The following is a 23167-nucleotide window of genomic DNA, read 5'->3' as shown; positions in this document are numbered from 1 at the left end:
GGGCAGAATTTCCTCTTTTCCTTAGTTCTAGCAATAAATATACGGTCATAGTCATTTTTATCTCTGATACGATTGCATGAACACTAGATTGCCTGTCACAAGACCTAGGTTGGAGCCCTGACACTTCCATGAACCAAATGCTCAATATTGGAAAAGTCAGTAATTTCAGGCCTAGTTTCTGGATGGGGATAATAGCAACATTGACAGGATTGTTGTGAAGGCTAAATGAGAATCATCCAGGTTAGTGAAATACTATTCACTTTTCAGGCAATAAAACACTTTACAAATACAAGTTGCTATTCTTCCTATAGTGATTTGAATCTATGATAGTTTCTTGAATGCCATTGTTTCAGACTTTACTCAGCAAATGTTTATTAAGTGCATACTATATGAAGAAGATGGTCATGGTTCTTGCCCCTATGGTGCTTTAATCCTAGCAGAGGATGAGATCATAAAATACTAATTGAAATATTAATTATTTTATGCATTAATTTTTTTTCATCATATAGTCCTAGAGTCCTACTGTGAACATGGAACTTTGCTAGGTGCTAGATAAGCTTGTCTCTAGAAACTAACCCCATTTATCTTGTTGAATACTGGAAATATGTTTTAAACTTATTAAACAATAAACTTAATTTATTCTTTCAGATCTTGTTATTTGAATGAGTTTACTGTTTGGATCATTAGTGCATCTAATGAAATCATTCAGCAAGGAAATTCTGAAATATTATGAGAGACCATGTTAAATGCTTACAAATGATCAACACGTACTATGACAATAGCATTTTATGATTTTCTCATCAGTTAAGGTTATGATGAAAGGACATGAGTTTATTTTGACAGTATTCTTAGTAACCCCATGCTAGTGTTTGAGAAGAGCAGGACTAGAGATAAGAAGAGTAGTTTGGAAGTTATTGCAGCAGTTCAAGTTGAGATGTTATACTGGTGATCTGGACTAGGGTGGTAGCTGGGATAGAGAGAAATAAATGTGTTTGAGAGATAATTCAATGGTAAGGTATAGGATTTGAAGGTTGATTGGGAATGACACTGAGGAAGAATGGGAAGTGAAGCATAGCCCCAGGTCATTACAGTGACTGGTTATGTGGAAATACTGATTACTGACAGGGAATAAAGGAGAGGAAGTGATTGGAGGAGAAAGTGACAAAATGTTTAAAGATTTTTTTTTTTTTAAATAAACATAAGGATAATCATGAATGCTTTGGCAAAGATGAATATGAAGAGAGACTTGTCCTACCAGATAGTAAAATCAATTCGAAGGCCCCAGTAATCAAGACTCTGATTCTGGTATAGGCACACCTTGGAGATTTGCTAGTTTGGTTGCATACCACCATGATAAAGCAAACACTGCAATAAAATGAGTCACATGAACTTTTTGGTTTCTCATTGTATATAAAAGTTATGTTTACACTATACCATAGTCTATTAAGTGTACAATAGCATCATGTCTAAAAAAACCAATGTACATACCTTAATTAAAAAAGACTTTATTGCTAAAAAATGCTAATGATCATCTGAGCCTTCAGTATGCGGTCATCATTTTGCTGGTGTAGGGTTTTGCCTCCATGTTGATGTCTGATGACAGATCAGGGTGCTGGTTGCTAAAGGTTGGGGGGGCTATGAAACTTTTTAAAAATAAGACAACAATGAAGTTTGCTGCACTAATTGACTCTTCCTTTCACGAAAGATTTCTTTGTGGCATGTGATGCTGTTTGACAGCATTTTACCCACAGTGGGACTTCTTTAAAAGTTGGATTCAATCTTCTCAAACCCTGCAACTGTTTAATCAACTAAGTTTATATAATAGTCTAAATCCTTTGTTGTCATTTCAACAATGAACAAAAAATTTCCACCGGAATAGATTTCATCTCAAGAAACCATTTTCTTTCTCCATTCCTAAGAAGCAACTCTTTATCTGTTCACATCTATCATGTAATTCAGTCTTATCTTCAGGCTCCACTTTCTGATTCAACGTCTTTTGTCATTTCCAGCACAGCTGCAGTGACTTCCTACACTGAAGTCTTGAACCTCTCGAGTCATGAGTTGAAAGCACTTTTTCCAAACTTGTGTTAATGCTGATATTTTGATCTCCTCTTATGAATCATGAATGTTCTTAATGGCACCTAAAATGGTGAATCATTTCCAGAAGGTTTTCAATTTACTTTCCCCAGATTCATCAGAGGAATCACAATCTATGACAGCTATGACTTCATGAAATATATTACTTAAATAATAAGACTTGAAAGTAAAAATTACTCCTTGATCCATGAGCTGAAGAATAGATGTTGTGTTAGCAGATATGAAAACAACATTAATCCCCTGTACATTTCCATCAGTGCTCTTGGGTGACCAGGTGCATGGTCAACAAAAAGTAATATTTTGAAAGGAATCTTTTTTTTGTCCTGAGTGGTAGGTTTCAATAGTGGGTTAAAATATCCAGTAAGCCATGCTGTAAACAGATGTGCTGTCATCCAGGTGGTTGTTACATTTATAGAGCACAGGCAGAGAAGATTTAGCATCATTCACAAGGGTTCTAGGATTTGGGGGATGGTAAATGAGCATTGGCTTCAATGGTAAGTCACCAGCTACCTAAATCCCTAGCAAGAGACTCAGCTTTTCCTTTGAAACTTTGAAGCCAGGCATTCACTTCTAGCTATGAAATTTCTAGGTGGCATCTTTTTCCAGTAGAAACCTGTTTCATCTATTTTGAAAATCTGTTGTTTAGTGCTGCCAGCTTAATTACTCACCTTAGCTAGATATTCTGGATAACTTGCTGCAGCTTCTAAGACATCAGCACTTGTTCCTTCACCTTGTATTGTTATGATATGACGATGGTTTCTTTCCTTGAGCCTCATGAACCAACCTCTGCCATTATCAAACTTCTTCAGCTTTCTTACTTTCTCAGTCTTTCTAGAGATCGAAAAGAGTTAGGGCTTTTCTCTGGATTAGGCTTTGGTTTAAAGGAATGTTGTGGCTGGTTTGATCTTCTATCCAGACCACTAAAACTTTCTCCCTATCAGCAATGAGGCTCTTTGGCTTTCTTACCACTCATATCTTGACTGAAATAGCACTTTTAATTTCCTTCTGGAACTCGTCCTTTGCATTCACAACTTGGCTAACTGTTTTGCTCAAAAGGCCCACCTTTTGGCCTATCTAGCTTTCAATATCCCTTCCTCATTAAGCTTAATCGTTTCTAGTTGTTCATGTGAAATGAGAGACATATGATTCTTCCTTTCACTTGAACACTTAGAAGATATTGTAAGGTTATTAGTTGGCCTAATACCACTATTTTTGTGACTCATGGAATAGGGAAGCCAAAGTGTAGGGAGAGAGATGGGGGAACGATCGATGAATGGAACAGTCAGAACACATAAAACATTTGTTGATTCAGTTCACTGACTTATATGGGCTTGGTTTGTGGTGCCCCAAAACAATTACAGTAGTAACAGCAAAGATTACTGATCACCATAACAGAGGTGATAATAATAAAAAAGTTTGAAATATTGTGAGAATTACCAAAATATGACACAGAGACATGAAGTGGGTATATGCTTTTGGGAAAATGATACTGATAGCTTTGTTTGGTGCAGGGTTGCCACAATCCTTTAATGTTTTAAAAAATGCAGTATCTGTGAAGCACAATAAAGCAAGTACAGTAAAATGAAATATGCCTGTACTAGAATAGACTGACATACGGAACCAATTAGAAAGTTCTTACATACAACAATGGCCAACAGGTATATGAAAAAATGCTCAACATCACTAATCATCAGAGAAATGCAAATCAAAACCATATTGAGATATCATCTCACCCCAGGTAAAAATGGCTTTATAAAAAAGGCAAAAAATAACAGATGTTGGAGAGGATACAGAGAAAGGGGAATGCTTATACACTGATGGTGGGAATATAAATTAGTATAGCCACGATGGAAAACAGTATGTAGGTTTTTCCAAAAAACTAAAAATAGAACTACCCTGTTATCTAGCAATCCCACTGCTGGCTATATAGCCCAAAGAAAGGAATTCAGTATATTGAAGAGATATCTACACTGCCATGTTTTATTGCAGCACTATTTACAATAACCAAGATAAATAAAGAAAATGTGGTAGATATACACAATGGAATATTACTCAGCCATTAAAAAGAATGAAATCCTGTCATTTGCAATAATGTGGGTGGAGCTGTAGGACATTATTTTAAGTGAAAGAAGCCACATACAGAAAGGCAAATATTACGTGTTCTCACTCATACATGGAAGCTAAAAATAATTGATCTTGTGGAGTTAGAGAGTAAATGGTGATTACCAGAGGTGGGCAGGGTAGTGAGGAGGGGGAATGAAAAAATAGTTTAATGGGTACAAAAATACATTTAGATAGAAGGATTAGTACCTAGTGTTTGGTAGCAAATAGGGCAATTATAGTTAATAATAACTTATTGTATGTTTCAAAATAACTAGAGGAGTGCAATTAGAATTTTGTTAACCAAAAAACATAAATGTCTGATTTGATCATTACACATTGTATGCTTGTATTAAAATATCACATTCACCCCATAAATATATACAATTCTCAATATCATTTATACATAAAAATGAAAAAAGGCCAGAAATAGATTCAATTATATGCAAACATATGGTATGTATTTGTTGTCACAGGAATTCTATTTCAAAATAAATAGTTGGAAGATGTAAGCAAATGTATATAAATAAGAATTTTATTTTAAAAGCAAAACATTAAAATTTCAATAGGATAGGACTGACCATGTGTATATTGGGACCTAACCTTAAATTTATCATGTAGACATATATTTGTTCTTCAAAAGAGTTCATACATTATTAGAGGTAAATGTCAGATTAGAAATATGATATATAATGTCTTTACATGCTTATATATAATGTCTTTATAAGATTTACAGAAAATTCTTTGAACTCTCATGCCATTGGGTGGGAAAATGCAGTTCCCTCCTTAAGAGTATATGGAATCTACAGGGCATACAATTTTAGTTCTCATAATCACCTCTTGCTGTAAATTTCTGTATGTGTAGAACTCTTGATTTCATTCATTTTTCTCATCTGGTATCTGTTGTTGACTCTGCCCCATGACTACTGGAATAGATAACATAACCCTGCTTACTTGTTCCAAGAGACTTTGTATGGGAAAATTTATAGCAACATTGTCCTTAATAATGTTAACGGAAAGAAAAAACAAACTCTGTAAAATAACGTAAAGAAGTTTATTCTTAGCCAATATGAGTGACAATGGCCAGAGATGCACAAATCCAAGAAGCCTTAAATAAGTGGTCCCAAGGGCTGTCAGGTTACAGTTTGGTTTTATACATAAAGATTATAGGTGGGTTCAGAGATTCTTTGATTTGTAATTGGTTAAACAAATAAGACTTGGAGTCAGTAGAAAGGAATCTTTGAGTTAAGATAAAGGAGTCTATTAATCAGATAGCAAGCCACAATATACCCACTCAAAGTGATCTCTTAAGCAAATTGATGGCCTGCAGGCATAATTTTGCAATTAGTCTAAACTCCAAAAGGGAGTGGAGTCTTAAAAAGGAGGCAGGTCTAAATTCCCTTTCCCTTCATGACTGGGAACTCAGTTTTAAGGTTTTTCTGGGGTCTTCTTGGCCAGGAGGGCATCTGTTTGGGTATGGATGGGGAGCTTGGTGTTTTATTTTTAGTTTACAATAGCCAAACACCTGGGAAACATTTAAAATTCCATTGTTAGGAGAAATGTGTTAATGAATTGTGTATATCTTTTCAAGGTGGACTCCTGTACCATATTGAAAATAAACTTGGAAACATAATATTTATTGAACATAATCATAGAAGAACAGGAGCATTTTATACTATATACATATATAAGGTTCAAAAGCATATGGTACTAAAAAATTTCTTCTTTATTGATCCTTAGATATATAGTTAAAATTTAACAAGAGTTCAGGGAATTAAGAACACGAAGTTCAGAAAGCATTTAGCCCTGGTAGGGGAGGAAGAAAGGTGGGATTGGAAAGCAGAGCGCAGGTGGGGGTGGGGTGGGGGCAGGTTTCAATAATATCGTGGTAATGTTCTGTCTCTTAAACTGAGTGGTGGACACACATGGATTCATTTTTTTTTTTTTTATTGTCTTCTATATGTATCCTCATTTAATGGGTATTTGTCAGGCATTTTGTTGAATGCCTCTCTTTTTTGACAATAAGAAATATTTAATTACAAAAGCAGTTTCACTGTATTGCTTTTACCATCCTCTTCCCTGTGGGGTGTCTCACCTTCCTTCAGGAAGCCAGGAAGTACAAAAACTTCTGTTCCAAGGAGAAATTATAGCACTTCAAAAGTAGAAGTAGGAAGTAGAAGAGGGAACACTTCATTGTTATTTAAAATACTTTTCTTTCCTTTTGCACACACCCACATGTCCACACACAGTTACAGAGTGAAGTGGTCAGGGAGGATGTACACCAAAATGTTACCGTTAGTTATCTCAGAATGCTGGGTTTTCATGTGATCTTTTTTCCTCTCTCTTTATATTTTCTAATTACTCTCTAATAAATATTCTTCCTTTTTAAGGGGGAAAGCAAATTAACCCAGCCTATGTGGTTAAATTTCAAAGTAGTTTAAAAGGCTTTTAAAATCCCCATAATTCTTCATATAAATGGTAAAATTCCAACTTAACCAAATCTATGAGTTGTTCTGATTAATTTCAGGATGCACTAGGGTTTTAGCTGGAGACTTTTTTTTTTCATAAGCTCTTTATAATCTTATTGTTGTCATCCTAAGTTTTTCACTTTGGATATGCAAAATGATAAACAATAATAACCAAACTGAAAGGCAAAATAATTTACATCTCAAAAAGACATAATTATTTCCCTCACTGATAGTTAGATTTGTTTAGCGGACACTAGAGACTGTTCAGTTGATCAGTGAATATTTGCTGAGTACCTACTATGTGCAGGACCTGTATTAGATTCTGGGGATAGAGTGATGAAGAAGACAAACTCCAGCCTTCATGGAGCTCCCCGTCATCTGGTGTACTCACTGTACAATAGGTCTCATCCATGATTTTATCAAGAGGTAATTCTGCTGCAAGATATTCAGTAATGAAGAGTTCTTTCTGTTGCTTTCTGGTACTATTTGTTGACTATTTTATTAGTGTATTTCTGTTATAAAAGATAAGCAATATTATTAATTCCTAGGAAATTATTTTTTATATTAATCCAAATTTGCCTTTCTTGACTAATAAACATTAGTCTTTTTTTTTTTTTTGCCTTTAAGAGCTTTCCACTGCGTCTATCACAGCAACTTCTACCCCAACCCCTTTGTGGGATAGCTCTTGAGGGATAACCTTTCAAATATGTTGAGACAACTATTATGTGGCTGTAAGACTTCTCTGGGTAGAACACGGCAGTTCCTTTCATCATTTCTGTTCTGAGATGGTTTTAAAATTATATGCCATCCTGATTGCTTTCCTCTGGATGTCTTCCACTTTGTCACCCTTTGTTGTTAAAAATAAATTACTCTCAATTTTCTGCTTTCAATACAGTAGATTGACAATAATTGACTCTCTGATGTGTAAGGGTCTGGTATTCCCTGAAAGCAATTACACTGACCTTTAACTCTAATGTACTATAAATATCATTATAGAAAAAGTAGGAGCTCATACTAAATCTTTATCAACGCTTCAATATATTTTGGAAGATTTTTTGAAAATGTGAGTTTATTTTCTTATTTGTCTTTTTCTCAGTAGTGAAGTATACTTCATAAAAGTAACAAGGACAGATAGTCCCAGACTCATGATAGTTTGCGTCAACGATTTTGACTTTCTTATTTGTCTTTTTCTCAATAGCAAAGTATTTTGACTTTCTGATGGTGTGAAAGTGATACACATTCAGTAGAAATAGTACTTTGAATTTTTAGTTTTTATCTTTTCCTGGGTTAGAGATATGCCCTGTGCTAGATGGTCTCTCGTGGTTTTGGGCAGTGGCAGTGAGCCGCAGCTCCCAGGCAGCCACAGCATCACAAGGGTGAATAACTGACTCTCTCTACAGTGTACTGTGTTGCCAGAATGCCAATGCGAGCATTCTCAGTGCATTCAAGGTAGACCAAGCTCAGCTATGATGTTTGGTAGGTTAGGTGTATGAAATACATTTTTGGCTTATGATATTTTCAACTTAACAATGAGTTTATTGGGACATAGCCCCATTGTAACTTGAGGAACATCTGTATCAGAAATACAACATGATTGATTGTGAAATTCATCGTGCAGATATTCTCTCTTCTTCATCAGACTATGAACTTTCTGAGAGCAAGGATTATATCTTATAAGTTTTTAAAAATCTCCAGCACTTAGCATAGTTATATATATATATATATATATATATATATATATATCTATCTACACACACACACACACACACATACACACACACATATATGGAGAGAGAGAGAGAAATCCCCAATAAACATTTTTTGACCAATTAATGCCTTATGTATGAGAAATTAAGATCTTTTAAAATGAAATGAATTCCAGTTTTACAATATATTGAAGAATCAGTAATATAGATAGAATTGGACCTAAATTTTGTCCTAACCTGAAAAGAGTAACCTTAGTATATTAACAGTATTCACAAAGAAAATATTAACAGTTAACAGTATTCACAAAGAAGAATACTAGTATGCTGGATAGTAATATTTGTAACTCTGAATGACAGAAAATCCAATTAGTGATGGCTTAAACTATAAGAATATTATTATTTACTTAAGAAGCCGGGAGAAACTGATCCTGGCTCTATTTGAGCAACTCAATGATATCATCTGGGTCCCAGAGTCTTTTTCTCCTTCTGTTTTCATTCTTGGCTTCTTCCTTTTTGATCTTAGGCTTCTTGCCTTATGGTCACAAAATGCTTGCCCCAGCTCCAGATATCAAAACTGCATCCAGAGAGGGGAGTCTAGCAATAGCTTTGGCTCTGGAAGAGCTTCCTTACAAGCTTCTTCTCTGGGGAAAAATATTTTTTCCAGATGCCTTTCAGCCAACCTCCCCTTGTGTCTAACTGGCCAAAGTTGAGTCCTGTGGCCATCTACACGAGGCAGGCAAAGCAGGAGAGTCTTGGTGAATGACTGTTGATTAGTTAAATGACAGTTTATACCACAGCTAGATTATAGACACATATTACAAAAAAAGGGGCAAGACTTTTAGTAGTTCAGTAATAAGTTCAGAGGAACTCAATTATAAGGACCCTTCTAAAAATATCACTGGTGATATTGGGGTTACACAATTGTATGACTTATTCAAACAGATGAATCATCAGCTCTCAATCACTTTTGGAAGAACTGATGAGCCTAATTATCTTTTCTAGTTTTTATAAATGAAACGAGGCTGTGTCTTTATCACAAAGCTGTTTTAATTTTTTCTTCTTTTCAGGAGTCCTATCCAAAGAAGAGAAATTACACTATGGAAATTGTGCCATCTGCTTCTCTGGATACATTTCCTTCAGAAAATGAGAACTTTCTGTGTGATCTCATGGACACAGCTGTTACAAAGAAACCTTGCTCCTTAGAAATCACAAGGGCACCTTCCCCAAGAACTGGTAATGTTTCTTACCATTGGAGCAATTCAATTTGCATGCATGTATGTGAAGATGCATCACTAATATTTTCATTGTCCACTCTGTTGTCAAAAGGAAAGTGCCTCCGTGTATGCCCAATAATCATTTTTGCATTTTGAAGTGAGTCCAGGTAAATTAGTGGTTTTCTTTATGTTAAGTTTCTTAACTTCCTGGTAAGAGCTCTCATGGGTATGGTACTGCCTTGGTGAAGGTACTTTTAAACCTTTTAATAGTAAAAAACCTTCTCAGTCAGATATAAAGCTCTGGGTCTTTCAGGACTTCATAGCTGATTTGGTAGCAAGAGTCTTTTATATACTTTTCTGCATCCTGTCCATTATCAAAATGTACTTAGCTACTTTAAATATTTTATGTCTTTCATGGCATTACCAGATCCATTATTTTATTTATTCACATTATAAACTAGTGAACAAAGCATGACAAATATCTCCATTTTACTGATACAGAAATTGGAGCTGTGGCTTATTTAAGATCAGTAAGTGGTGAGGCCTGTGCTTGAAAATGGATTTTTGACTACCATTCTATTTGTTTTCCATGACTTCAGCACCTCCTTTGATAAAGAATGCGGGGTAATTACATGAAAGCTAATGAAGGAGGAGAGTTTCAAGTGAGGGATCAGTATATTCAATGCTGCAAAGGAGTCATAAGAAAAGTTCTGAAGAGAGGCTTTTCTTGGTTTAGCAATCCAATTTCTGCTTACTTTTGAATAATAAATTTCAGAAGCGATGTGGTGACAGCATATTTCTGGAAGTTAACAGTAAGGCAGTGGGAAATGGGGAATAAGGAAACAGAGTGGAGAGTACAGATTATCCTATCAAGAAGATTAGAAGAGGGGTGGTGGTAACATAAGAAGAAAGCAGGTTCAAGAGGGAAATGGCTAGTTTATTTTGAGATAAATAAGACTTGGTCAAGTTTAGAAGTTGGTGGAATTTTCTTGTGGAGCAAGCTATTGAAGATAAAGAATGAAAAGATACAACAGAACAGGTAGAAGTTAAGACTGCGCTAGTCAAAGAAAATGCAGGCATTGCTTCCCCAGAGAATGGAGAGAAGAGAGCATGGTTGTGAATGCAGAGAAATTATGAAATATGTATTTCCAAATGGATTCAATTTTGGGGTAAAATAAAAGGTCATTGGCAGAAGGAAAGTGCTAGATCTTGAGAAGGATTAAAGTAAAATTCAGAAAAGCCATTGTAGATAATAGGCTAGGGGATTTTGCAGAGGTGAACAAATAGATTTTTGAGCATTACTGAGGCTAGAGTGTTGTATACATCATAAAATGAAGAAGGAAGATTTTTAGGGTAAGATAAGAGCATAGTAATGAAAATAGTTAGAATTTATTGAGCATTTACTGTATGTCAGATACCATTCTAAGTATTTTATATGCATTATTTAATATAATTCTTACAGTGCTGTGAGGTTCCAATGTCATTATTTCCATTTTACAGATGAGGAAACTGAGGCACTGAAACATTAGGTAGCCTCCCAAGTTTACATGTTAATAAGAGATGGATTTGGGACTTGAACTTGAGTTGTCCAGCTTGTGTTCTTAAACACTATGCTACATGCTGCCTTATATTAGGGGATCAGGTGGAGTAGAAATTGTGAACCAAGGGATGAAACCCTAAAGATATGTGGAAGTCCACATGACAGCAATAAAATCAGAAAACGAATGTCATAACAGGATAATATAAACTTCAGATGAGCAGCGTATTTTGGATAAAGGCAGAAGAATAATGAGTGACACGGAAGCACTCATGAAGAATGAAAATGCTGGCCATAATCTTTGGAAAATGGGTAAGAATGAGAACTCTTTCATAAGAAAGGTAACAAGAGAAATTGTGTACTCAGGGGGAATGCTCAGTTAAACTAGGAAAGTGCAGGAAATATATATGCAAAAATGTCAAGGAGCTTTAATTAGGGCACAGGGGGTAGAGGAATATGATGGAAGAAGGAAGGAAAAAGTGGAAGAAGTAGCTATTTATTCATCAAGGCTAAAAAATTAATTGAGTTCCCACATTTGCCAGGCACAGTTCCGAATGCTGAGCATACAAAGATGAAAAAGACATGGACCCAGGTAACAAGGCTGATTAGGCTCAGATCAGCTCTCCTCCTGAAAACAAATAAAAAGGCTGGATAAAAATATAGAAAAGAAAAACTTCTTAAAAGCATCAAAATGCTGACAGGAAAATTATATACATCGAATCACATCTAAATTAGGAACTTCTCTTTATCAGTAGGTTAGTAAGAAATAATCAGGCTAAAACAGTGGGGAGGGCAGGAAGCAAGTGCAGCACTAAAGCTACTTTTCTCCTGAGGGAATTTGCTAAACCTGCTGTTGAACTTTCGTGCTCAAGGCCTCTGTAGATTAGGACACAGAAAACAAATTTCTGTGCCTATCCAGTGTGGGGAATCTAATATAAAATTTTTCTCCCTTAGATCTGAGATTCCCACGGCTATGTCCCCACAGGAATCAGAAATAATCCTGTTCCATATCTCCCACCCCAAAGGAACTGCAAGGAAAGATGATTTGTTGTGAGCAGAACAAGGGGGGAAATTCCTGAGGAGTTATTACAACTAACTGGCCTTCTTACACATTTACCCAAAATTCACATCACCTAGATGGTCCAAAAAAAAATGTCAATCCGTGAATTTAAAGTAATAGCCTCAGGCATCAAGCAGAAGCAAATATAATCTCTCTAGAGAAGAATGTACTCTCTTCCTAGGCCCCAAATAATTCCTATACATACTTTCCCTATTAAAATTAGTAGTTTATAGTAATTAAGTCTACAAGGAAAGGAGCCTCAAACAGTAACCAATGGGAATGAAGAAGAACAGATCCATACCTGGGAAGACTTCAAATACTGGAATTATCAGGTATAGACTTTAAAATGACTGTGCTATTATAAAGAAAAGATAAGCTTGCAGGCATATTTAAGAGAAAAAAATACATTTCTATAAATTAAAAAAACAATAACTTATACATACACACACACACACACACAAACAAACCCAAAATTTAAAACTCAATGGTTGGGTGAAACAGCAGATAAGATTCAGCTAAAGAGAGATTTAGTGAACTGGAAATTAGGCCAGAAGAAATTTTTCAGAATGTTTTACAGAGAGATAAAGAGGTAGAAAACAGGAAAGAGGAGATAACAAGACTTGGTAACAAGACTTAATAAGACTCTGAGAAGTTCTCACATGTCTAATCAAAGTTCCAGAAAAAGGAGAGAGAGGGGGAATGGGATAAAAGTAATATTAAGGAGGTACTTTCTCAAAAAAGTCATGACTTTGCTCTTGAGCTCACAGGGAGGCAGAAAAGTGAACACTTAAATTCAATAGATTATAATAAATGCTAAAATAATGTTTCACAGAGTGTTTAGGGAGCAGAAAGGAGGAACATTTAACTTTACCTAAGAGCTTGAGGAAGACTTTATAAAGGAGATGAAACCTGTATCAGTTATCTATTTGCTAATAACAAGCCACCCAGAAACATAGTGACACCAGTCATTTATTTTGCTCACATATCTACAAGTTTGGCAGGTTTCATTTGTCAGGGACTGATTGTGCTATATCATTTGAGCTGGGATTGCTCAACTGAGGAATAGAGGACCACTTTTAAGATAGTCTACTCATATGTCCAGCAAGTTGATATTGGCTATAAACTGAGAACTTGGCTAAGGCTATAGGCTAGGGGCCTTTTTTCCTCTCCATGGACTGCCTGGGTTTCCTCCAGACATACTGGCTATATTCTCAAAGTAAACATCTCCAAATAACCAGGTGGCAGCTGTATCATTTTTATTATCTTATTCTGGAGGCTGGAAATCTGCAGGACACCAGCATAGTCAGGTTCTGGTGAGAGTTCTGTTCCTGGCTCATAGAAGGCTGTCATCTCACCATGTGCTCACATGACCTCATCTTTGTGTATGCACAGAGAGAGAGAGGGAGTGAGTCTTAGATTTTGTGATGGGTAAATAATCACATCTAAGAAAAAGACTGCAGAGAGAAGAGAGTCCTTGTTTTCAGTTTCCAATTACATTTTCTTTCTTTTATGTTTTCACCAACTGCTTTCTTGTAGCTCTGCAGGCTTCCACAAATCTTCTCCTTGGCCCTTTATTTTGGCATTCACAGTCACTGGCTTGGAGGCTTTTCCAGCTTCTACCTGTTGCCCAGTCTCAGTGCTCATGCCACTTGTTTTAAGTTTTCATTCTGGCAGCACCTCATTTCTGACTATGAAAATCTATTCTGGTTATTGTTGCTGCTAACAAACCACCTCAAAATTTAGTGAGTTAAAACAGCAAGTCATTTTTTTTTTAAATATATAATTTGGGGAGGGCTCTGCAGGGAGAGCTTGTCTCTGTTCCAAGTGGTGTTATCTGGGACAACTTGACTAGGTGCTGGAGGATGTACTCTCAAGGTTCTTACCCATATGGCTGGCATGGCCTCCTTGGACCTTCTCATGGTGTGTAATGGGATTCTAAGGGCAACATCCTAAGAGAATGAGGCAGCAGCTGCATTACCTTTATGACTTAACCTTGGAAGGCAACATCACTGCTGTTTGTCAAGAGCCTGCCTATATCTAAGTGGAGGGAATTTAATTCCTTCCTCCCTTTGATCGGAGAGTGTTAACTGAAGGCACATTATCACAAGATATTCTTTTTAAAAAATATTAAATATCTATTTAGAGACAGAGTCTTGTTGGGGTGCCGTGGTATGATCATAGCTCACTGTAACCTCAAACTCCTGGGCTGAAGCGATCTTTCCACCTCAGCCTCCCAAGTATGTAGGACTACAGGCATGTACCATCACACTCAGCTAATTTTTGAATTTTTTTTTGTAGAGATGAGGTCTTGCTATGTTGTCTGGGCTGGTCTGGAACTCCCGGCCTCATGCAATCCTCCCACTCTGGCCTCCCAATGTACTGGGATTACAGGTTTGAGCCACTGCGCCCAGCAAGAAGATATTCTTGCAGCCACTTTTGGAAAATATAGACTCCTACAATGCCTGAGTTGTTTTGTTGTTGTTGTTGCTTAAAAGTGGGTAAGAGTTAACTTACATGGATATATGACATTCCCCAATTGTGTTTAATCACTTGGATTTAGTATATAAGAAGCCAGTTTGCTCAGTTGACCCAGGCTTAATTAATAAAGATTGGTAGTCTTTGCACTTTAGACTGTAATTGTGAACTCTAGGGCTGAGGTAGTCCAGAATTAAAATGGAAGTTTTGTATGCTGTTTTTTAAATTATGTGAATAGGGATGTATACTGATCAGAGTAGTGTCTGTTCAATTTTATCTGGAACCTTAGCAAGTGAACCCCACGGTATTGTCCTCCATACACACCATAATAGGTAGAAGAGAGCATCAATGTAACTGTCTCTTTTCTGGCTGGGTGAGGAAAGAGTTTGCGTTTTTCCTCTGCTGATTTCATCAACCCGTAGCTTAGGTCTTGCATCAATCTTATTACTTCCAAGTCTCTCACACTGCTATGACTAGTCCCTTATGACTCATAACTAGCTCTGCATTTCTGCCTTAGGGAAAACTAACCGAGCTGATGAACTTTAGGAAGTTACTGACCTCTGTTGGAGTTACCATGTATTCACTTTGTTGCTAAGTCCTTTATTGCCTGAAGGTAGGATTTACAGATGTGGAGACATTTCTTGATGCACATGAATCTTTTAGAGGCCCTCAAATTGAACTGGGTGGGTAACTATCCTATAGTTTCTGATCCATTCAATAAATGTTTATTGAGTACCTCTGTTATTCTAGGCATTGTGCTAGAATGTTGCAGAAGAAACCAAGTGAAAGGTCCAAGTTTTGACATTTAGGAGCTTAGAATGTATTAAAATTAAGGATAACAAGTGCAGTGAGTGAGGTAAGCATAAGGTACCCCAAGAGGGTAGAAGGGGAGGGATGAGAATGAGGGCTTGCTGGAGAAGATGCTGTCTGATCTCAGCCTCAAGGAAGGAAGAGTTCAATGGGTGAATGGGAGCTGTATGGCACTCCAGGCAAGGGACAGTGTGTGCAGAGATCCAGAGGTGTGGACAAACAGCGCGTGTTCAGAGGCTATGCCCACTTAGCATGGTTGGAACATAGAATGCTACCAGGGTAGAAGGCACAAAGAATGAGAAGTGATATACAGAAGTTTGTATTTCATCTGACAGAAGACGTGAACCACTGACAGACCTGAAGCAGAGATGTGACATGATCATGTTTTTGCTTTAGAATGAAGTCTCTGCAAGCAATGTGGAATACAAATTGGACAGAGATGAGGTTGGAAGCAGGAAGATTAATTAGCAGATCCGTGTGCAATCTCAGCAAGAAACATTGGTGGCTAGGACAAAGGCAATGCTGGCAAAGAAGGGGAAGGAGAAACAAAGCTGAGGGGTGTGTAGGAGTGAAGCTCATCCCTTCTCCTCTTGGAGATACTCACAGTTGGAGAATAAGTAGACAAGGAAATGAAAGAATCATATCTCAGGGAATGCATTCCATAGCTTTAGGTTAACTGTGTTGAATAACATGGCTTAGGTTTACAGACAAAATGGGGATTACTACTCTACAGAGGAACTGTGCTTGGAAGCTTTCCTGGAGAGAGAGAGAGAGAGAGAGAGAAAGATTGAGGGAGAGATATCGAGGGATGACCAGGTCTAGAGATGGACCTTTATGAGTTGAATTGTGCACTCCCTCGCCCTTCCCTCAAAAAGAAAGGTTGGAATCCCAACTCTAGTACCTTAGAATATGACCCTATTTAGAGAATTTGGTGATAGAGTCTTTATGGAAGTAACCAAGATAAAGTCAAGTCATTAAGAGGGCACTAATCAAACATGACTGGTGTCCTTATAAAAGGGAAATTTGGACCCAGAGACAGACACACATAGAGGGAAGACAATGTGAAGAGACAGAGAAAAGACAGCCAGCTACAAGCCAAGGAGAGATGCCTAGAACAGATTCTCCCTCACAGCCCTCAGAAGGAACTAATCCTGCCAACAACTTGATTTTGGACCTTCAGTCTCCAGCACTATGAGACAATAAATTCCTGTTGCTTAAGGCACTCAGTTGGTAGTACAGCTGGCCCACTGTAGCTGCAGGTTCCAACATCTGTGGATACAACCAACTGCAAATTAAAAATAGGTGAAGAGCAAAAACGGATGGTTGTGTCTGTACTGAAAATGTACAGACTTTTTTCATGTCATTATTCTCTACACAATACAGTGTAACAACTATGTATATAGCATTTCCATTTCATTAGGTATTATAAATAATCTAGAGATGATCTGAAGTATAGAGGAGTATATGTAGGTTATATGCAAATACTACACCATTTTATAGAAAGGACTTAAGTATCCATGGATTTTGGTATCCTTGGGAGGTCCTGGACCCAATTGCCCAGGGATACTGGAGGATGATTGTGCTTTGTTACAGCAGCCCTGGGAAACCAATATAGGGACTATAACTCAGCACACAAATTCAATGCATAGTAGGGAAACACTGACAAGAATGCCTGGGTCTGTGCATACAGACCAGAACTAGCCTGGCCTGCTTATCTCAGAGGCTAAGCAGCTGAGGGTCTGGGTTGTGACTGGCAATGCCATGCCCATATATACAATATACATTTTCTTTGGAAGTCATAGTGAAATTCCCTTTCTGTGGTCTCTTCTTGTGTGTATTAACTAGATGAGCTAGTGTAAAATAGGTCTCATCTTGACCACAAGAAAAAAGTCATCATATCCACAATTTAAGTATGAAAGCAACTTATTAGTTGATCTATATTCAGCAAGATTTCATTTCAACCAGGAAATAAATGAGGGATACTTTTTTTAAGGAACTTTTTACTGATGCCTCGATGACTACAGATTTCATATGGAGTGAAGAATGGTATTATTGCTCTAGTACTGGGTTCATCAAGTAAAGATCAAGAGTAGTCCAGTACTTGCTTGGAAAATTTTCTAAGACTCATGTCTTTGCAGCCAATATTTTAATCCTATTTGTTTCTCTTATAGCATCAAGCAAAGGACCATGTGTAATCATGGTTATGACTCAGTTGTATAAATGAATGAATAATTACATAAATGAATGAATAGTATCTTTAAAAGAAAATGGCTGTAATGGCAGTAAAAGCCTTTATGAAATAGTCAGATGCCATCAAAGATAATTTTTTTAAATCTCCCTTTCCCTTAATTTTAACCTTGCCAGGGGAATTTTTCCATTTTACGGTAACTAGGCAACCTGTTATTTTGAATCACTTAGTACAGGCTTTGCGCACGATGGATGCCCAATAAATCCATTTTGATTAATGAGAAATTTACAACAATACCAGTGAAGTCTGTCTCCAGTCCAGTTGAAAGAGAACTAGATGATCTCTGGTGAAAAAGGGCACACCCAGTAGCTGCATGCCTGGATAGTGTGGGTCTTGCTTACCTCTGTTCAATTTGCTCATGTGCTTACTGGACTGTGGTTAACCTGAAATGGAAATGTCATCTGTAGAATAATCCTCCACACTGCACTCCACCTCCCCCAACATCTGAAATAGGCAGGAGTGTGAGGGTGATTCTGTCACTTGTTTATACCCAAATATTTTTTGAAATGGTGAAGCTTCCTTAATTCTAATGCCAAAATTTTGAAATTAAAAGAATTCAGACTGGACTAGAACAAATGTTTATCTGTGCTAATCAAGTGGGTAATGTCAACATGATTTCTGTGGGTATGTTTAACTCATTTAAGAGAGCAAACTATTTTCTAGCCCCTTGGAAGTATTCTTTTACATACAAATTACCGGCCTTACTGATAAGACCATTTTTATCACACAAGTAATTAATTATTTGGCATTTGTTCTGTGCTTGGTGCTGTCTTAGCCATTTATCAAAGCAGCTATCTACACGGTAAATTTGTAACCCAGTGCTAGTTTATGAAGGGGCAAAGAGAGAATATTGGAACAGCAGTACCTGAACTAAAATCCTGGTAAATTAACCGTGTCCTCCATCCATGTAGACAGTTTACTAATTTGAAAATGTAATCATCTCAATTAGCTCAAATTGATGGAAGTTTGTTATATTTGGAAAAAGAAAATTCTAAGCAAAGAATATTATACTCTTTCTCCAATCAAATCAATTTTACTTGCACTGTGTGTGAATAATATGAATAGCAGACTAATAGGATTTCTAAAAATACAATGAACTCTTATTAAATTGATGATGTGGGCATCTAGATTTTTTATGATGTGCATCACATCTGTTGGGGAACTTCTCCTGTAATGTCAGAGAATGTATAATAATGATGTAAACATTCATTAATTCACAAATTCATGCTCATCAAATTCAAGTGGACTTCCCACACTCCTTCACATTCCATTCTCGCTCTCCGTGACTCTCTGCAAACCTCAGATACTTTTCCTACCTTGTCTTTCACTCTCAGCAGATGGCCTCGTATATTTTAATTCATAAAGAAAAGAGAAGCTATCAGATGGAACTTTGTTAACGGTCTCCACTAAGTGTATAAACACAACTGTCTTGTATCCATCCTCTTGCTCCTGCCTCCTGTTAAAATAGAGGGATTTTCCTCCTCCTGTCCAAGATTGGCTCCATCCTCTGCGTTCCAGAACTCTGCCTTCTCAGGCATTTCACCCCTGCATTCCTTCTTTCTCTCTCCTGTATTTTTCATTGTCCTATTCTACTGGATCATGCACATAAACCTTTAAATCTGCTGAAGTCCTTTTTATTTGAAAGACAATAACAACAACTAACAATAAAAGCAGTAACTAAACAAGTAAAAAGTTTCTTGACTTCACTTGATGACTCAGGTACTGTTCTCTCTTTATCCCCAAACTCTCAGTATGTCCATTTTCTTTCTTCCTTGTCACTTCTCAGCCCACCTTAGTCAGGTTTCCATTCCCCACTGCTCTGTTGAAATATGCTTTCTAAAGATACTGATGACCTTGATGTCATAAAATCCCAAAGGACATTTTTTAGTCCTCATTTTTTCTTAACATCTCAGCACAGGTGGGTGACATCTCCATCTGGACACCCTTTCTTCCCTTTGCCTTCCAAGGCAGATTTTCATCTTGTTATGCTGCCCCCTCTCTATGTTGACAGCTGACATTTTTCTGCATGGCTATAAAAATTGGGAGTTTTCCTCATGGCTCAGAAATATTCTTACCTATTCTTTTTACTTTTTTCTCTTCCCAAGTTATCTTGATTATATATGGCTTCTGTTATAATCAACATGCTGAAGACTCCTGCATATTTCTCTCTAGTCCAGGCCATTTCTCTTAACTCCAAGCCCATCCATCCATCCTCCCTCCATCCTCCATCCATCATCCATCCATCCATCCATCCATCCTTCCTTCTATCATCCATCCATCCATCTATCCACTGTCTATTCAATGTCTCCACCTATATGTCCCAAAGGTCCCTTGACCCTAACATATCCAGAGCTAAACTCTAGTGTCTTCCCCCTCTCTTCTTCATGCCAGGTTCCTCATCTCAGTAAATGACTTAATTGTTCATCTGACTACAGCACCCTGAGTGTCACTCTTGCCACCCCCATGTTCAGTCTGTCATCAGGCTTGTGGTTTTTAATTGAAATGAGTAGTAAGATGAGAGTAATTCTGTAATTTGCTCTCAATCCCTCAAAGTTATCTGAATCTCTGAATCTTTGTCATCACCAGTCATTCTTCTGGATTACTTTAATAACCTCCTATTGATGTATTTGCCTTTCTTGAATTTATTGTTCACATTGCAGCCAAAGTAATCTTTAAAATCACAACTATGATTGTATCACTCCCCTGAAACTTCTGCAATGACCCTTCATCTATTAAAGATGCAGGTTTTTAACTACTATTTTTGCTTATACTTCATAATGTTTTAATTTAGATTATCTTCTTTCGTATGTGGTTGAAACCTTGACAAGAGATATTTTCAGTGCTCCTAAAAGAGGCAGTATCATTATAGCTATGGGAATTCACAGTGGTATAATTTCAGTCCATTCTAATGATTAAGCTGTTGCTTCATGGAATCACTCTTAGTAATTTTGTTCTGTTTAGCAGCTGCTACACACAGCATTAAATTGGAAATAGTTTTATACTGAAAACATAATCTTACAGAAATCAGAAATCTTATATAATGCTTCTCGTTCTGTATTTAACACCTTTGTCCCCCACCCTACATTGCCTAGATGCATCTGAATGCATCTACTGCAGGCTCACTAATTGATTTTATATTCTTTTCCATAGATACTGTACTATTCATGTAATATTATACTAAGACTATCAGTTCTCTTTTAGGTACTCCAAATAACTGACACATAACTATAGTTACACTATACATTTAAAAAGTAACAATTTTATTCTAGATTTTATCCAGTACATTGCATTTTTTATATTTACATTAGAATACCCAAATAAGACACTTATAATAGATTGTTTTCCATTGTTTTTTCAGAGACAATTTATAAAAAAATGGAAAAGATAAAAATAGCTTATTTTTAGGTATTATTCTGTGGCATTAACAGACTAGTCTTGAATAGTTTAGAAAAACAAAGAATTAAAAGTAATTTCATCATTTAATCTCAGTCAATAATTAATGCACAAAATATCTCCAGATCTATCATTTCATCACATTTATCATCATACATCATCTTGCAGTTGAGGAAACTACAGCAGAATAGATGAACAGTTTGTTGAAAGAGATGGGAATTCAAAAGCAAATCTGACATTGAGAAATCACTGTGTAACTCTCATTGTATTATTCATAGCTCTTCCCCAGTGCTCACTTTTACTGTTCAGACTGTCCCTTTTCATAATATCATTCGTTCATTCATCCCTCCATTCATTCATTCATTCATTCATTTGTTCCACAAGCATTTATTGGGGATTTACTATTTTCCAGGTCCCATAGGTGTGTAAGACACAAAGAAAAAGAAGAAATATTAAACATAACATAACAGGAGAACTTTTATCTACGATACATTGCAAAATAAAAGCTTAAAGCATTCTAGATACTGGGAGTTGAGAAGGCTCAAATAGACCATTATTACACCCAGAGCTGTGTGTTTTACTATCAAACTTGGCCACACTCATTCTCTGTGGGAGATCCTCTTCTGTTGATACACAGAACCCGGAGAAAAACTGCAGGTACCATTTAATCCCGTAGGTTTTTCTATGCTTTTAATTTCCATAGAACCATCCAATTTGTTAACAAATAATCACCTAGTATCTTCTGTGTCTCTTATCTGTGCACAGAAGAAATTTAAAGAGAATAATGGAACGCTAAAATCTGTGCCATAAACATGTCAAGAGTAGTGAACCAGCTGACCTCTCCGTTCCTTTTGAAAGTAAGCTGACATGAAGTCACAGGCATCTATGAGGAGCTGGAATCATCATTTCAACTGAAGCATACTTTAGTTACTCCAACCAAGTGTGTAAAAGAGCGATTTGCCTAAATTCTGAGACATAGGATCTTTCTGAAGCTATGAGCTCATTTTAAATGCGTTTTAACTAATGGTTTCCCTTAGGAAATTCTGTTGGATTGGTATTTTTTAATTTTTTGCATAGCTACTAATATAATGCTTATTTTTCTTCTAGTAGCTTTTTAAAAAATTTCTTACATTCTCATAAAATTGGATACATTATTTTAGTAATTTTGTTCAGTGTATAGAAAGTAAAAAGGATAAAAAGTGTTTTTTCCATATCATACTTATCCGTACATATCAGAGCAACTAATGTTAACATTCTAGTATATTTCTTTTGCTTTTTTTTTTTTGCTGTGCATAGTTTTTATATAAATGTGAACATTTGGTGTATATACATTTGTACTGTATTCATTTTTAAATTAATTTAAACATTTTTCTTATTATAGAAGTATAACATGCTCTGTCAACTTGGCAAGATCTGTCAAATTTTTGTTAAAGCAACTCTTCCCCTATTTCCTCCCACCCAACGCACCAAAACAATAATGAAGGATAAAATAGAAAATAGAAAGTTATAAATTCTAGTTGTGCTGAAAAACAATGTATCTCATGCTCAACTGGATCAGAAACACAAAATAGAAAGTGGGACCTAAGTGGCAGTCCAGCTGGTGACTTGGCTGAGAAGTGGACAGAGCAGTAGAGACATTGCATCCTAAAAGGTAATGGAATCTAAAAGAGCTTCATCGAGCTTAGAGCCAGAAGTCAGGCCCACTACTGAGAATAAGCGATAGGGCACATTAAATTTCCAGACAATAAAAACAAGGAAGATAGAGGTTGTGTTCAGTAAGGTACACTAGAGAACTAGAGAATCTAAGATACTTAATGACTTTTGATTTTTGTAAAAAACATTTTTGGTGAAAATTTTGAGAGAAACCACTAAAAACTAGGCACATAATTTATATCTTCCAAACCGGTAACGTGAAATAAAAGAATAAAGGAATATATGTTAGTTAAAATGTCCCTAGTTCTGGAAAAAAGAAGTGAAGCAAAGAATAAACATGGCAAAGTAAAAACACAGACGAGAAAATAACTAATGAAGGACAAAAATGATCATGTTGCTTGCAATT

General features: G+C 36.5%; 1 protein-coding gene across 7 annotated transcripts in view; it reads left to right on the top strand.

The window, feature by feature from the left end:
* ANKS1B (ankyrin repeat and sterile alpha motif domain containing 1B) overlaps positions 1–23167 on the top strand; it is a 967677-nt gene that overhangs the window by 337096 nt on the left and 607414 nt on the right. For 6 of the 7 annotated variants that reach the window (XM_069490549.1, XM_069490547.1, XM_069490546.1 and 3 more), the window contains exon 10: positions 9439–9604. In XM_069490549.1, the coding sequence (XP_069346650.1) occupies positions 9439–9604 (166 nt within the window). Of the gene's footprint in view, positions 1–9438; positions 9605–23167 lie in introns of those variants that run through there. The other variant, XM_069490550.1, reaches the window with a different exon arrangement.

This window comes from Eulemur rufifrons, chromosome 16, assembly GCF_041146395.1.
Source record: "Eulemur rufifrons isolate Redbay chromosome 16, OSU_ERuf_1, whole genome shotgun sequence".
In the NCBI taxonomy this organism is placed as follows: Eukaryota; Metazoa; Chordata; class Mammalia; order Primates; family Lemuridae; genus Eulemur; species Eulemur rufifrons.
This window is presented reverse-complemented; position numbering and strand designations above follow the sequence as displayed.